The sequence below is a fragment of the Capricornis sumatraensis genome, chromosome 7, assembly GCF_032405125.1.
Source record: "Capricornis sumatraensis isolate serow.1 chromosome 7, serow.2, whole genome shotgun sequence".
In the NCBI taxonomy this organism is placed as follows: domain Eukaryota; kingdom Metazoa; phylum Chordata; class Mammalia; order Artiodactyla; family Bovidae; genus Capricornis; species Capricornis sumatraensis.
The window spans coordinates 117,769,000-117,783,900 of record NC_091075.1 but is presented as its reverse complement, the minus strand read 5'-3'; the positions used below and the strand labels follow the sequence as shown (position 1 = coordinate 117,783,900).

Genomic DNA, 14,901 nt, shown 5'->3' with positions numbered 1-14,901 from the left:
TCGCTGTCCAGACACTGGGCATTTTCAGTGAGGGCTGCAGTCTGGAACCGGCACACTCCTCCCTGCCCGTCCTGGCCTCTTCTTGGCGTCGCCATGTGTGTCCACTGGACGGGGGCCTCTCATTGCTGGCTTTGTGCTCAGTGCCAGAACCTGCATGATTCGGAGCACCTGACGTGGCTCATCGTGAACCACATTCAAGACCTGATCAGCCTGTCCCACGAGCCCCCCGTGCAGGACTTCATCAGCGCCGTCCATCGGAACTCCGCCGCCAGTGGCCTTTTCATCCAGGCGATTCAGTCTCGCTGTGGGAACCTCTCCACTGTAAGTCTCCCGGGTGCCAGCCGCTGCGCATTTTCTCTGCCTGAAGAATGGAGCGTTGGCGCTTTTGGCTTCTCTTGCTGTGGAGCGCGGGCCCGGGGCGTGCGGGATGCAGAGGCCCGAGTGTTGGTGCACGGGCTTTGTCGCTCCACTGTGTGTGGGGTCCTCCCGGATCAGGGATCGAACCCGTGTCCTCTGCGCTGACAGATGGAGTCCTTACCCTTGAGCTACTGGGGAAGCCCCTGTTGGTTTTTTTAACCTATTCTTTCCACTGGGCAAACCCGCTGCCCTCGTCTCTGTCCTCCTCTCGCTCTGCAGCCCACCATGCTGAAGAGAACTCTCCAGTGCCTGGAAGGGATCCACCTGAGCCAGTCGGGCGCCGTACTGACGCTGTACGTGGACAAGCTTTTGTGCACGCCGCTCCGTGCACTGGCTCGCGTGGTCGAAACCCTTGCTTGTCGCCGGGTGGAAATGCTTTTGGCCGCAAATTTACAGGTACTAGGAAATAACACTGCGGGTTGATTTTTACTGGAAGCTTGGCAGGGCAGGCGAAACTCTGGGCCGGTTCCTTTTCCACAGGCGGCGTCTTCACAGCCGCGAGGGAAGGTGCCGCACGGCTGCGTCGGTCCTTCTCGTGTGTCTGGCATCTGTGCTTCCTGCGCTTCCAGTCCGCCTCTGCTCCCAGGAGCCGGACGCAGCTGTTGCATTTTGTAGATGAGCACGGTGGTTCTGACCTCCTGTGCGTCGCACACGCTGACGTGGTCTTGTCTCCTCTAGAGCAGCACGGCCCAGCTGCCGGCGGAGGAGCTGATCCGCATCCAGGAGCACCTGCAGAGCAGCGGGTCAGCACAGAGGTAACGCGGGGCCGGGCTCCTCGTTGCGGGCGTGGAGACGAGGGTTCGCAAGGGTGCAGCCTCACAGGGCAAGAGAGGGACGTGCGTTCTGGGTGGCAGATGGGCCTCGACAGAGCCTTCAAGATTACTGGTGTCTGTGTGCAGAGTGCAGACCCGCTCTGCCCTGTTAGTCCCGTGGCTGAGAAGGGTGCGTATCGACATAGCTCTCACTTACCGTCTGCTCTGAGTGGAAGTACCGGTGATCAGCTCTGTCTTAGTGAGGATCAAAACCTATGATCCCATCGCTGAGTTAGACAACAGAGCTGAGACACGTTACCCAGAAGTGTATCTACAGCTCATCAGCGTTCTCTCTCCATAGCCATCTATCACCTCCTTTTGTCTGCAGAGCCTTAGAGGCCTTTATCTGAAATCCTGATATCTATGACGTGAGTGTATTTCCATCACTGCAGAATAAAAGGGAGCTTCACCTTCTCTCCTGCACAGTAGGGAAGATGTGTGCGAGAGAGCTGGGTCAGTGTGCTGCGACTGCTATCTCAGGAGTAGCAGTTGATGGTTTAACTCGGAGGGACAGGACTTGCTGGGCAGTGTATGGCCTTAGGTGACTTGTCAGTACGTGGAGTAACTTACATTGTAGTCTGCATCAGAACTTTGTTGTTCTCAAAACAAGTGGTGGGAGGTCAAACTTTCTCTTTTCATCCCTAGATGAGGAAGAATAAAAATACCCTGTGCCAGATGAGGTGATTCGTTCATGAAATGAATGTAGATGGGTGTAAACTGTGTATTATGTGGAGACTGAGTAGATTTTGTGCACTGGGGTCATACCTGGTCCACTGTGGGTTCATGAGCAGCGCTGTGTGGCTGTCACGCTGTGTGTCCCTGCGGCACTGCTCGGTGTGAATGTGGTTTCTGGAGAACGCTAACGGGCCACGTCTCTGTGGAGGTGGCCTGTCACCTGGGCCTGACTTTGCACCGTGACTTGTGTGAGTGTTGGTGAGAAACAGCTCTGCGCAGTTTCAGGCTCATCTCGTCTCGCTGGAGGAGCCCGTCAGCTTCTAACCCGCCTGTGATTGGCTTCCAGACACCAGAGGCTCTTCTCCCTGCTGGACAGGCTTCGTCTCGCCACTGCACCGGGGTCACATGGCCCCACGCCCCCCGTCACGTCCCACCCCCTGGACGGGGATGGGCCCCTGGCACTGGAGGCAGTGAATCCTGACAAAGTAAGTGTCTGCATGTTGACACCCCGGCCCTCGGGTTGCTGAGGACTGCTGTCCGCCTGGGCTGTGGGGTGGCTCGGGTGGCAGGCTGTCCCGGTGCCCAGCGCGGCCCCCGAGGGCCCTCAGCCTGCCCCAGTTCTTGCTGGCGGTGGGCACAGTAGCATCGGTGACAGGGCTGTGCAGTCCGGCCCTGGCTTTTAGCAGGGGCTGAAGGTTGGGTGGCCGATGGAATCGGAACACGGTGTCTGTGGCCCACCACCCGAGTTGTCTCCTCTGCTTAGGCCTGCTGACCCGTGTGTATCCACACCCCACCCGCGGGCCCGGGCACCTTGTCCTGGGTTGGGAACCACTCACCTCAGAGCTGGGGCCCGTTCAGAGCTCTGGCAGAGTCTGGCTGCTCTCCTTTCTGGGAGAGAGTTCAGTTTTAAATATGTCGTTGGACCCCAGAATCCAGCAGCCCAAGCAGGGACTAGTGAGACCCAGGCCACAGTTCTCAGGCGTGACTTATCCTCACGTCCATGGCGCTGGCCCTGGGGAGAGGGAGCAGAGTAGACGCCCGGAGGTGACGGGTGCGGTGCCCAGCAGGGTGGACAGAGGTGGGCCTGCTGCCTCGGGGCAAGGCTGAGGCTCAGGGACAGCGGTGCCTTCAGCAGATGAGAGGAGGTGGTGTGGACAGGTGACAAGTCCACGTCACCGCCCTCGTGGCTGCTCCCATAGGAGGGCCCGGGGAGTGGTGACGGCCGGCATCCAGTCTGACTGAGGGTCGGTCGTGGCCCAGGGACAGCCTGGTGCCCTCGGGCTGGGCCGTGGACGTGAGGATCAGGCAGCGCGGCCGGCATCTGGTCTCACTGAGGGTTGGTCGTGGCCCAGCGACAGCCCAGTGCCCTCAGGTTGGGCCGTGGGCGTGAGGGTCAGGCAGCGCAGAGACTGGTGGCCAATTTGCAGTCCCGAGAGCCCGCGCGGCCGCAGCCTGCCCTCTCCTCCCCTTCTGCCCAGGACTGGTACGTGCAGCTGGTGAAGGCCCAGTGCTGGACTCGGTCAGACTCTGCCCTGCTGGAAGGCGCAGAGCTGGTGAGCCGGATCCCCGCGGGCGACCTGGGCGCCTTCGTGATGCACTCGGTACGGGGGCCGGGGACGCGGGCCTGGGTCGCTTTCGTCGCTGCGCGGGCCTGCTCTGCTCCGCTGCCGTGTGGCCGCTTGCGGTGCACACCCCTCACCTTCGTGTCTTAGAGGCAGGGAGCCTGATGGAGCATGTGATCTCAGCCCCCGAGAGTCCTGAAGGGGGGCGTCGTGTTTAACTCACCCTTTCACGCAAGTAAAGGAAATCAGTTATAGGTGTTAGTCACTCAGGTGTGTCCGACTTTTGGCGACCCCATGGACTGTAGCCCACTGGCTCCTCTGCCCCTGGAATTCTCCAGGCAGGAATACTGCAGTGGGTCGCCATTCCCTTCTCCAGGGATCTTGCCACCCCAGGGATCACGCTGGCACCTCGTGTGTCTCCTGTGTTGGCAGGTGGATTCCTTGCCACTAGCACCCCCTGGGAACCTGAAGGAAGCAGGCTCCCTTGAATTGTAGTGAGGTCTGCCTGCTTGTCTCGTGCCCCTGACAGGTGGTAGGTGTTGCGGCGCGTGATGGAGCAGACTCTGTGATGACGTTCTGGAAACTAGGAAGCCCCTCCCTGCACCCAGTGCATTCAGCGAGGCCCCCGCGGGCTGCTGTGTGGAGCTGGCCACAGTCTTGGCAGGTCCCCTCTCAGCCCTCCTGGGACCAGCAGCTGATAAGCCTTCAGGGGTCATGGTGCTGCCTTGAGTAGACCAAGGGGGAGTGAAGTAGGGGCCCAGGGGACAGCCCAGGCGTGACACAGAGCCTCAGGGTGCAACCACGGAGCCGCGTGTTCCAAGCGCTGACCCTCCAATCAGCGTGAAAACAAAAGCTCCCTGGAAAAAGAACAGTAGGATCAGTTTGCTAAAATCATTTTAAAAGCCATTCAGTGGAAGCTGATTTGCTGGTAAATGATAAGCTTACTTAATAACTGATTCATGAATTTTCCAAATTTGCTAATTAGACTTTTAACAGCTTTAAAGAAAGGCTCAGCTGTAATGGCTGTACCAGAGGGCCCAGTTTTGGTCACTGGTGATGACACACTTTTCTGAATGGTAACTAAAGATCAGCAGGAAAGATCCTTAAATGGCTTTCAAAAGCTGGCAGAGCGCAATGCAAATTGAAGCATTATCGAATGAGTGCCGTTTTTCCAATCAAACTTGCCACATTTCCATGCCTGCTTGTGATTTCTTTCAGCTGCTTTTGAAACATCACTTGTCTTTTTCAGACACTGGGGACTTTGGTGTTCCACTGATTTCCTGGGCGGCACATCAGCTTGATTTTTGTGTCTGTATCAGTTAGAATTCCGTCATATTTAAGTTTGACTTCAGATAAATAAGAAGGCAGAAACATTTCTTTAAAATTAAAGTCGCAGGACTTGCCTGGCTGTCCAGTGGTTAGGACTCTGCGCTTCCACTCGGGGGCGTGGGTTCCATCCTTGGCTGGGGAGCTGAGATCACACATGCCTCATGGCTCGGCCAGAATAAGTAAATAAAAATTGAAGGACCTAGTAGAGTCCAGAAACATACCTCACTGGTCGGATGTTGGACGGGGGTGGTCGGTTATCTGTGAAAGAAGCGGGAGAGGATACTTGTTCACAAGTCGCTGACACCGTGCTTACCTGCCATCTCCGAATGTCTGTTCTGCGCTCTGCTGTGTGTCTCTTGCCTGACTGAACACATGTCACAGTCATTGTTCAATCTCTAATGCCCTAATTCAGGAGTTCAACCTGAGCCTGTTGGCGCCGTGCCTGGGCCTGGGCATGCGTGAGATCTCAGGGGGCCAGCGGAGCCCCCTTTTTGAAGCAGCTCGCATGGCGACTCTGGACCGCGTGACCGTTGTGGTCCAGCAGCTTCCCACCGTCCACCAAGCTTTCCAGCCGTTCCTGCCCCCACAACCCGCCACCTACTGGAGCAAGCTGGATGACCTCTTTGGTAACTAAACTGAAAGCTCTTCTTATTTTTATAAAATGCTGCAGAGCCAACGCTAGGCTTTGCCCCGGGTGAAAGTACAGTGAGCGCTCTGGAATAACACTCTGAGGCATTTACAGAGGCAACCGGGAGCCCGCCCTGGGCCCTGGCTCTGCGTGTCCTTGGTGTGTGTCCCGCTTTGCCATTCTTTGACGTGGCCCAGGCTCTGGGCCCCGAGGAGCGCAATCTCAGCCTCGGGAAACAGGGCCTGGGCTCGTGGGACGGCGGGGTGTGTGTGGCGCATTCCAGGAGCCGTGTCTGCAGCCGCTGTCAGCTTCGCGGGGAAGATCAGGGCTCTGCTGAGGGCTTGTCCACCCACGGGCCCTTCTGTTCCAGGGGATGCTGCGCTGTATCGGACTCTGACCACCCTGGCCCAGGCCCTGGCCCAGTACCTGCTGGTGTTCTCCAAGCTGCCCAGCCATTTGCAACTTCCTCCTGAGAAGGAAAGGGACACCGTGAAGTTCGTGGTCATGACCCTCGAGGTAAGCCGCTGTGCGGGAACTTGGGCTCAGAGCGGCGGGAAGTCTGAGGGCGCCGCCCGCAGAGGGAGGAGGCTCCTCTGTCTGAAACCCAGCGGGGCCGGCAGAAGCCTGACCGAGGCCCACCTTCCCACAGTGACGTATCCCGCAGCACGCCCACCCCCACTCTGCTGGGGCGGCCCCTCCTCTGGTTGCTCCGCTGTGCAGTCTGCCTCGTGGTTGGCAGCCCCTCCCCTCGTCTCTGCCTCTGGGCTGGGGGGCGGGCGCTCTGAGGAGTCAGACCTGGGACCTGGCCTCCTGCCCGGGGTCTCCCAGGTACAGGGCAGGGAGGCCTTGTTCACTTATTTTTGAGTCTGTTTCCTTGATGCCGAGAAAGTTTTTTGATTTAGTACAAACCATCCATTTAAAATTTTTTCCAGGAAGAAAAAGTCATGTGTGTTCTAATGTTAGATACTTAAAAAGTAGTGATCTGAGAAGTTTGTTATATTTTAAATTGAACAATAAGCCTGCAATTTTCAGCTGTGAGGAATTGAACGCTCTCGGTGTTAACACTTATAAATAACCCCCAACCCAAAGCGTGTGCTCAGGGTGGGGCACAGCCCTTTCATACGCCCTCTGGAGAAGCGCCCGGCCTGCACCCTGCGCGGCAGATACCTGAAGAGTGCCCACACGCCCGCCGCCTGGCCGTGGGGAGACAGCGGCATGCAGAGGGCACTCACGCCTGCTCCTGAGGTGACGAGCCCGAGTGCTGTGGCGCCGCCCTTCAGACGCTGGGGCCGCAGGAAGGCTGGCAGACAGGCACCTGGTGACCTTGCAGAGGCCTCTGCCGTCGCCGTGGGCAGGGCAGCCCTCCCTGCAGTGCCCCGTTCAGGGCTCCCTGCAGCCCTGTGAGAGCTGCTGGTCCCGTTTCACAGACGAGGGAAGCTGAGCTGAGAGGCTCAACCCGCTGGGAAGCAGCCAGCACAGTCTCACTGCCAGGTTCAGCCTCTGTGATTGTGGCCAAGGCCAGGCCCCAGGCTCTGGGAGCCCCCCGGGCTGTGGGCTGTGGGACCCCCGGGCTGTGGGAGCCCCACAGACTGTGGAAGCCCCCGGGCTGTGGGCTGTGGGACCCCCGGGCTTTGGGAGCACCCCCTGGGCTGTGGGAGCCCCCGGGCTTTGGGCTGTGGGACTCCCGGGCTTTGGGAGCCCCCCTGGGCTGTTGGTCCCCCAGGCTGTGGACTGTGGGACCCCCGGGCTTTGGGAGCCCCCCAGACTGTGGGACCCCCAAGCTTTTGGATCCCCCCTGGGTTGTGGGAACCTCCGGGCTGTGGACTGTGGGAGCCCCTGGGCTGTGGCAGTCCTAGGGGAGCGCCTGGCCCGCAGCCTGAGTGGTCAGAGCCGGCGGCGCGGAGGCTGAAGGCAGGGCAGCCAGATGAGGCGGGCGTCCCCCAGTGAGCAGGCGGGTCTGGGTTGGGCTAGAGGAGCTCGGGGTGGTGGCCCAAGGCCATGGCTCCGGAGGACACTCTGGACGTGCCCGACGGCGGGCCCTGGGGCGTGATGGGGCCCAGGGCCTTCCTTCACACGACCCGCCCCACAGGCGCTGTCGTGGCACCTGACCCACGCACGGGTCCCGCTGAGCCTGGACCTGCAGGCGGGCCTGGACTGCTGCTGCCTGGCCCTGCAGCTGCCCGGCCTCTGGAGCCTGCTGGCCGCGCCCAACATGGTGACCCACGCCTGCTCCCTCATCCACTGTGTGCGGTTCATCCTGGAAGCCAGTGAGTCCGAGGCGGGGGCGTGCTGTCATTTGGCCCTTGAAGCGGCGGTCAGCGCCGCAGGGCTAGTCGCAAGTGGTTGCTTGCCACCTGCTGTCCAGGCGCTGAGTTGGGACTCGGGAGTGAGGAGGTGGAGGATTTACGGGCCTTGCCTTCATCTCCAGTCTCCTGGAGTCGGCACTAGAATTTAACTTTAAGTTGCTTCTGTGTAGATTTGGAATTTCAGCTTTCATTTAAAAATGCATCTAATTTATGGCCCTTTGATTTCTGGTGCTGGTTGACTGTTTCATTCTTTTAGTCGTAAATCATCATAAGACTAATAAGATTACGTTCAAAAAAATTCCTTGTTTTCTCTTATAGTCGAAATGCTTGTTTTTATACTGCATTAATTTTGAAATAAAAGTGTCTTATTCTTTTCAAGGGACAGTGTCCTTAACAAGGGTCATTAACCAAAATGTTTTTAAAATTGGGTGTTATAGTTTACATGTGAGAGGGTGTCTTGATGTTTTGTATTTTTAAATTAAATATAGAGTGGTGTTTTGAAGATTCATTGTTTAAATTGTTTTCATCTGTGCATTTGTAGTAACATGAAAACGAGGATTCAGGGAGTGATTTATCAAAGCCAAGCTTCTTGGGGCTCCAGACATGCTGTTAGCAATAATGGATCATGAGCTGTCTGATGAAAGCCCTCAGGGTCAGAGGTGGCAGAGAGCAGAAGGACTGGGGAATCCAAGTGTAGAAGTTCAGACCCTGGTGCATTTTAGATTGACCCAGAGATTGATACCTGAGTCTAGTGGGTCTGAAATCATCCCAAGTTGAATCTAGGAAATTTCAACCTCTTTCGACCTAATCTGTCACTTGGGAAATGTTCATAAGGCTGCACGAATGTAAAAATCTGAACAGAAAGGAGCGGTCGACATGCTCTGGAACGCTTCTGTTTGTTCTGTTGTGATCTTAGTTGTGGTGCAGCCCGGGGACCAGCTTCTTAGTCCAGAAAGAAGGACGAGTGTCCCCAGGTCTGCCAGAGAGGACAGCGTGGGCTCAGACACACAGAGTGAGTCTCAGAGAGAGGACAGCGTGGGCTCAGACACACAGAGTGAGTCTCAGGCTCGCCCCTCTTCCGCCGCGCCTGCGGGGGCTTGAGACTCGGTCACGGAAGAGGCCTCCCGCGCGGTCGCTGTGGACGCTTGACCCGACCTCGGCTGTATCCTGCTTGTCCTGGAGCGCCACCCCGCTGTGGGCATGCTCCGCCACCTGGCTCTCTGTGACCCCACTCCCCGCGGGGGTGTCCCGCTCAGCTGATGGGGCTACAGGAGGGTGAAGTAAACGAGTCCATGTGAGGCGCCCATGACAGGTCACGTCTCTGGCACGTGGTGGGCCTGTGCCTCCCATCCTGCAAGGCCGGGCAGGTCGGGGGTGGGGCAGCGGTTCGGGGTGTGTTTCAACAGAAGGGGCCTCTCTTACGGTGGTGTCTGTTCAGCCCCTCAGTACATCGCTGCAGCCTGTGGCATGGTGGCCGAGATGGTGGAGTGCCTGCCGTCGGTGCTGGCCTTGGGCCATAAGAGGAACAGCCACACGCCCGCGTTCCTCACACCGGTGCTCAGGAACATCATCATCAGCTTGGCCCGCCTGCCCCTCGTCAACAGCTACACGCGTGTCCCGCCCCTGGTGAGTCTGCCCTCCCCTGGCGCAGGACGGAAACGAGGCAGACTCTCGGCAGGCCCCCAACTCGGGGGTCCCTGAGCAGGAAGCCAGGTCATGAGCACTCCGATGCCCGCTGACGGGGCCCTGTGTGCAGTCAAGACGCCCGTCCGGGTTCCTCGGGCGTGACGTGGCTCGGCCGTTAGTAGAAGTGCTCTGAAATGGGGTGAGGAGTTACGTAGCAGGTGCCAGGCATGATTCTAAGGTCATCAGACCCGTTTGTTTAGTGGGAGAGCAGAAATTACACCCGTCAGCAGTCACCCCAGGGCGGCCTGGGGGTTTGGCACAGCCGCAGCTCAGCTGCTCTTCCAAAGCTGGCTTCGGAACTGGAACCACAATCCAGTGGGCATCGTTAAAGGACCTGGCTCCAGATAACTGGCAGGGCCCGGACAAGCAGGGTGTTGGGGCTGCAGCCGGCCAGGGGAGGCGGGCTGGGGCCTGAGGCGGGTGCTTGTTGCTACCTGGGGAGGGCGCGTGCCAGCTGCGGGGGGCGCAACCTTTGTACGCTCGAGATTCTGCAGTGGCTGCTCGGAGGAGGCGAGGGGCCCTTGGCTTGAAGAGGATTTTGCTGTGGGAGGGGAAGAAGTCCCACTGGGGGCTCCTTCTAAGGGAAAGCCCAGCAGCTGCTGTCCTGAGGTCACCGTGGAACTGGGAGGAGAGCCGAGGAGCTGGCGCCGCCCTCGGGCCGTCCCCGCAGGTGTTGAACCTTTGGGAGGGAGTGGGGAGCAGGTACAGGAAGGCACAGTCCGGAGGCCCCGCTCTCTGGCTCGCACAGACCACACCCGTAGGCGAGGCTCCTTGCACGAGCGCTGCACCCAACGCGGCTCCCTGAGAGTGCCAGAGGCGCTGGAGCTGCTGCGCCAGGGGCCGGACTCAGGGACCCAGCGCGAGCCCTGGCTGGTGGCTCGCACCCTCGAGGGGCTGGCTGGGAGCTGGGCTCCTGCCGCTGGAGCAGCGCGGGACGACGACACTGGACTCAGAGAGCTCCCCCGTTCAACCATGTCTGCAGCCAGGGAGCCGTCGGGAGAGAAGGCGCATTTCCAGGTGCCCTCCCCGTCCGGCCACCCTGCCTTCACTGTTTCTCTCCCACCCTCTTAGGTATGGAAACTCGGATGGTCACCCAAACCGGGCGGGGATTTCGGCACAGTGTTCCCTGAGATCCCTGTGGAGTTCCTCCAGGAGAAGGAGGTCTTTAAAGAGTTCATCTACCGCATCAACACGCTGGGTAGGCTGGGGCCCTGTGGGCGCATCGCCCTAACACGGCTGCCGGGAGCCGGGGCGGTGGTGGGATCTGCCTTCTTTTATTCCAGGGAGGAGTTGAGGCAGGACACAATCGTGTGCATACGTTCTGTAATACACACAAAGCTGTCACGGTGACGAGTGTGTGTGCATGTGTGTGTGAGAGAGCGTTTCTTTCCCCGTGTTCAGATCAGGTCAGGCGGTGCCCCCGTGATGGGCGGTGCTGAGCCGGGTTCAGCCTGTGTCTCCACCCCTCGGCTGGAGGGTGCGGGGTTCCCTGCGGGAGCCGCCTATAATCGCTGCCGCCCTGACCCCCGTGTGCCAGACAGAGCTGTGTGCTCCGTGAGGCAGGGCAGGCCACTTTGACCCCTAGGACTGCGCTTCTGCCGTCCATGGCATGGGGATGGCGGCTGTTTCCCACAACTGCTGCAACCTTAGAAACGGAAGGGGCCCTAACGCACAGCGTCCCCGTCAGCAGCAGGGCCCCAGGCTTCGCTCAGGACGCCGCCTTGCTGCCTGCAGCGTAGCGGAAGCTCACCCCCTTCGTCCACGTGTCGTGGCTGGGGGTAGGCCTGGTGCGTGAGCGCTGTCAGTGGCAGAGGCTGCGCCCAGCATGGCGACTCCACCCCGGCCCCAGCCCCACGTCGGGCCCCTCTGCCCAGCGCCCGTCCTCTCTCAGCCTCCACGGGGTTTGTGCTGCGGTGACCCTGGGGCGTGGGCCGGCAGACATCTCGCTGCCACCTCTCCTCCCTGAGTCGAGCGGTGAGCAAAGCCTGAGCAGCAGTCTGAGGCCGCTGCTTTCGGAACTTCTCCACCCTCTCCCCGGCGGCCCCCCCCCTCCCGCAGCCCTCCGGACCCCCGCGCCCATGTGTCTCGGGTACCTTCCCGTCTGCGTGGTCAGTCCCTGCGTGCCTGGAGGCGGCCTGCAGGTTTCTCCGGGTGCCTGCTTCGCTGCTGCCCATTGTCCTTGTTGCTCCCCTTTCCTCCCATGGGAGTCAGCGCGTGTCTGTCTGGACCTCCCGTCTCAGCTCATGTGTGTGTCTGATCCGTACCTGAATCAGCCGCTCTGTCTGTCCACGTGCAGGTCACCAGAGAGTTCCTGACATTTGAGGCTTTGGTTTTCTGTTCTCGGCACCCTATTCTTGCCCCTTGTAGTGCTGATTCAAGTGGCACGGCCTCCTCCCTCCTAGGGTCACGGCCCTTGGGATAACTGCTCACCCAGGACCACCTTGAGAGTGCCTTGGAACGGTGGTGCCTGAGAATGGCCCCCGAGACGCCCTCCTCATGGACTGGCCTTCCCCCATAGATTACACTCTGTCTCGACCTCCCATCCTTCTTGAGGGGCCAGGGCAGCCATTGCTCTGAGCTTCGATGGCACTGCCCTGACGTAGAGTTGACACGGCAGCCTGTGCATCCGTTCGGGTGTGGTCCACGGTGGAGGCTGGACACACCCACACGGGCTGGGGGTATGACTCCAAGTAAGGCCGTCCCAGCCCCTGCTGAGCAGGGCAGAGGGTGCTCTGACCCCATCTGAGCGTCACCCGCTCGGATGTCCACACAGCAGGGTCCAGAGGGCGCTTTGCACCAGGCCATCTGGGCTGAACTCAGCCGTGTCGGTCTGCTCACCGCTGGGCTCGGCCGGCAGTGAGGCTGCACCGTAGCACCGTCCTGAGGCTCTGGGCAGTGGCTGTGTGGGCACCTGGCCAGTGAGAGCCACAGTGCCCACTGCCCCGTCTCACAGAGAAGGCGGAGCAGTGGGGACCCTCTGTCTAAAGCGACACTCGCGTTCCAGGGTGGACCAGCCGCACCCAGTTTGAGGAGACATGGGCCACCCTCCTCGGCGTCCTGGTGACTCAGCCACTCGTGATGGAGCAGGAGGAGAGCCCCCCGGAAGTAAGGCCGCGCGCGGGGTCCAGGGCAGCACGCCCTTCCACCTGTCTCACCCGGGTGGTAAACGGGTGGCCAGTCACATCCTGGTCGGTGTTCCAAGGTCTGGGTGCTCTAGGATCGTGGCCCAAAGGCGTTTGCCACAGCGTGCTTCCTCCAGGCCGCAGGATTGTGTCCTTCCTTAAACATATCTTACATTCTGCTTCTCAGCACTCAGGTGTGGTGTGTAGCAACATTTCATCAAAAAGGAAAGACGTGTCTTAGAGGCCACGCATGATAACTAGTGTTTATTTCTCTTGACTTGTTTTGCAAAAATTTTATGGGGCCTGGAGTGTTAATGCATATTATGGTACTTTAAAAAGACATGTTCTGATACAGGAAAGCCTGAAATATTAAAAGTTGTCAGATACACGTTCTTCAGGTAGAAGGTGTGGTATGAAGCGGCAGAAATGGCAGTTCAGAGAGTATATATGTCAGACGTCACCAGGAGTGACTTTCGCCGGAGAGGAGCTAGCAGCTTGTCATATGCAGGGCCCCTAAAATTGGTGAGGAAATTGAGGACAGTTTCTTAAAAAGTAATTATTATTTGGAGGTTTGTGCTTGGAGGAAAGCTGGCTTGGAAAAGCAACCACTTGCCCATCAGATTTATCTCAGATCACAGATGTGTGTGGATTCTGGTGAATTTAGGCAGACGCCCCAGGACCCCCGCCGGGAAGGCACGTCTGTTTGTCCGCTCGGGGCCCGTGCCTGTGAGGCCGCCTGGCTAGGCAGCCCCAGGGGAGGTAGTGTGCTGTGGTGCACGCCTTGGTGACCTGGGGCTCTCCTTCCAGGAGGACATGGAGAGGACACAGATCCATGTCCTGGCCGTGCAGGCCATCACCTCCTTGGTGCTGAGCGCGATGACCGTGCCCGTGGCCGGCAACCCGGCCGTGAGCTGCCTGGAGCAGCAGCCCCGGAACAAGCCCCTGAAGGCCCTCGACACCAGGTGGGCCCAGGAAGCACGTGCCCAGGGCACGGCCGTGTGGGAGCAGGGAGGCGCTGGGGCGCCCTCTCCTTTGCTGCCAGGGTGGTTTGGTGGCTGAGGCTGACGACCTGGCCTCCGGTGTCGGGGGCCGGCTCCAGCGGAGCTAAGGGGGCGCCTATGCAGGGCCCGAGGGCCTTGGCTGCGCCGTTTCCTGGCAGCGAAGCTGGGAGCCAGGGGGTTCACTTTGAAGATTCTGGAGGAGCTGTGTGGTGGTAACCTTTGCTCTGAACTTAGGTTTGGAAGGAAGCTGAGTGTCATCAGAGGGATTGTCGAGCAGGAGATCCAAGCAATGGTTTCCAGGAGAGAAAACGCCGCCACTCACCACCTATACCAGGCGTGGGACCCCGTCCCGTCTCTAGCCCCAGCCACCACAGGTTCCAGGGGCTCGTGGGGAGGGTGGGTTGCGTGGGGGTGTCAGCCGCTCCTTGTGCCCATGAGCACGGCTGGACTGTCCCAGCGCCAGGTGGGGGCTCGGTGGGCACCTTGTCAGCGACCACTAACACTCCAGCTTTTGCAGCTCAGCCCACAGCCAGTTCCTGTTCAGTCTGGTTTGTTATGGAGAAAAAGTGATAGTTCTCATCACCCTGCTGGCCCTGCAGCTTCATATGCTGTGCGGGGACGGACTCCCCACTGAGGGGACACTCAGGGCTGTGCGGGGACGGGCTCCCCACTGAGGGGCACTCAGGGCTGTGCGGGGACGGACTCCCCACTGAGGGGCACTCAGGGCTGTGCGGGGACGGACTCCCCACTGAGGGGGCACTCAGGGCTGTGTGGGGACGGACTCCCCACTGAGGGGGCACTCAGGGCTGTGCGGGGACGGGCTCCCCACTGAGGGGCACTCAGGGCTGTGCGGGGACGGACTCCCCACTGAGGGGGCACTCAGGGCTGTGCGGGGACGGACTCCCCACCGAGGGGGCACTCAGGGCTGTGCGGGGACGGCACTCCTCACTTGGGGGGCACTCAGGGCTGTGTGGGGACAGACTCCCCACTCTGCGGGGACACTCATGCATCCTTTCCCCACAGGTGCTCTCATCAGCCATGACAAGCTGCTGCTGCAGCTCAACCCTGAGCGTGAGCTGGGGGACATGAGCTACAAGCTTGGCCAGGTCAGTGCCTGGCAGGCGGCCAGCGGGGCCGGTTCCTCCCCACCTTCCCTCCAGAGCTAGCTGACTGTCCTCTGCGTGGGTAGGGGGCTTTGTTACATCATTCAGAAACACGGGCCCACACATGTTGTCTGGTGAGAGGACCGGCTTTGAACAGAGATCCCACCTTCTGGTTCCATTTTGTGTCAGGACCTCACCCTGACGTCCCTCAGCAGCCAAGTTTCCTTTTTCTTTCTCAACGTTCCCTTTCTCAGTGGCGC

At 59.7% G+C, this 14,901-nt stretch overlaps 1 protein-coding gene across 1 annotated transcript in view; it reads left to right on the top strand.

The window, feature by feature from the left end:
* Positions 1-14,901, top strand: part of HTT (huntingtin) — a 123,957-nt gene that overhangs the window by 101,316 nt on the left and 7,740 nt on the right. The window contains exons 43-57 of the mRNA XM_068974776.1: positions 142-321; positions 637-813; positions 1,096-1,172; positions 2,251-2,389; positions 3,383-3,505; positions 5,208-5,421; positions 5,794-5,939; positions 7,513-7,690; positions 8,646-8,741; positions 9,168-9,355; positions 10,487-10,613; positions 12,420-12,520; positions 13,345-13,499; positions 13,773-13,912; positions 14,562-14,644. Coding sequence (XP_068830877.1) covers positions 142-321; positions 637-813; positions 1,096-1,172; positions 2,251-2,389; positions 3,383-3,505; positions 5,208-5,421; positions 5,794-5,939; positions 7,513-7,690; positions 8,646-8,741; positions 9,168-9,355; positions 10,487-10,613; positions 12,420-12,520; positions 13,345-13,499; positions 13,773-13,912; positions 14,562-14,644 — 2,124 coding nt within the window. The remainder of the gene's footprint in view (positions 1-141; positions 322-636; positions 814-1,095; positions 1,173-2,250; positions 2,390-3,382; positions 3,506-5,207; positions 5,422-5,793; positions 5,940-7,512; positions 7,691-8,645; positions 8,742-9,167; positions 9,356-10,486; positions 10,614-12,419; positions 12,521-13,344; positions 13,500-13,772; positions 13,913-14,561; positions 14,645-14,901) is intronic.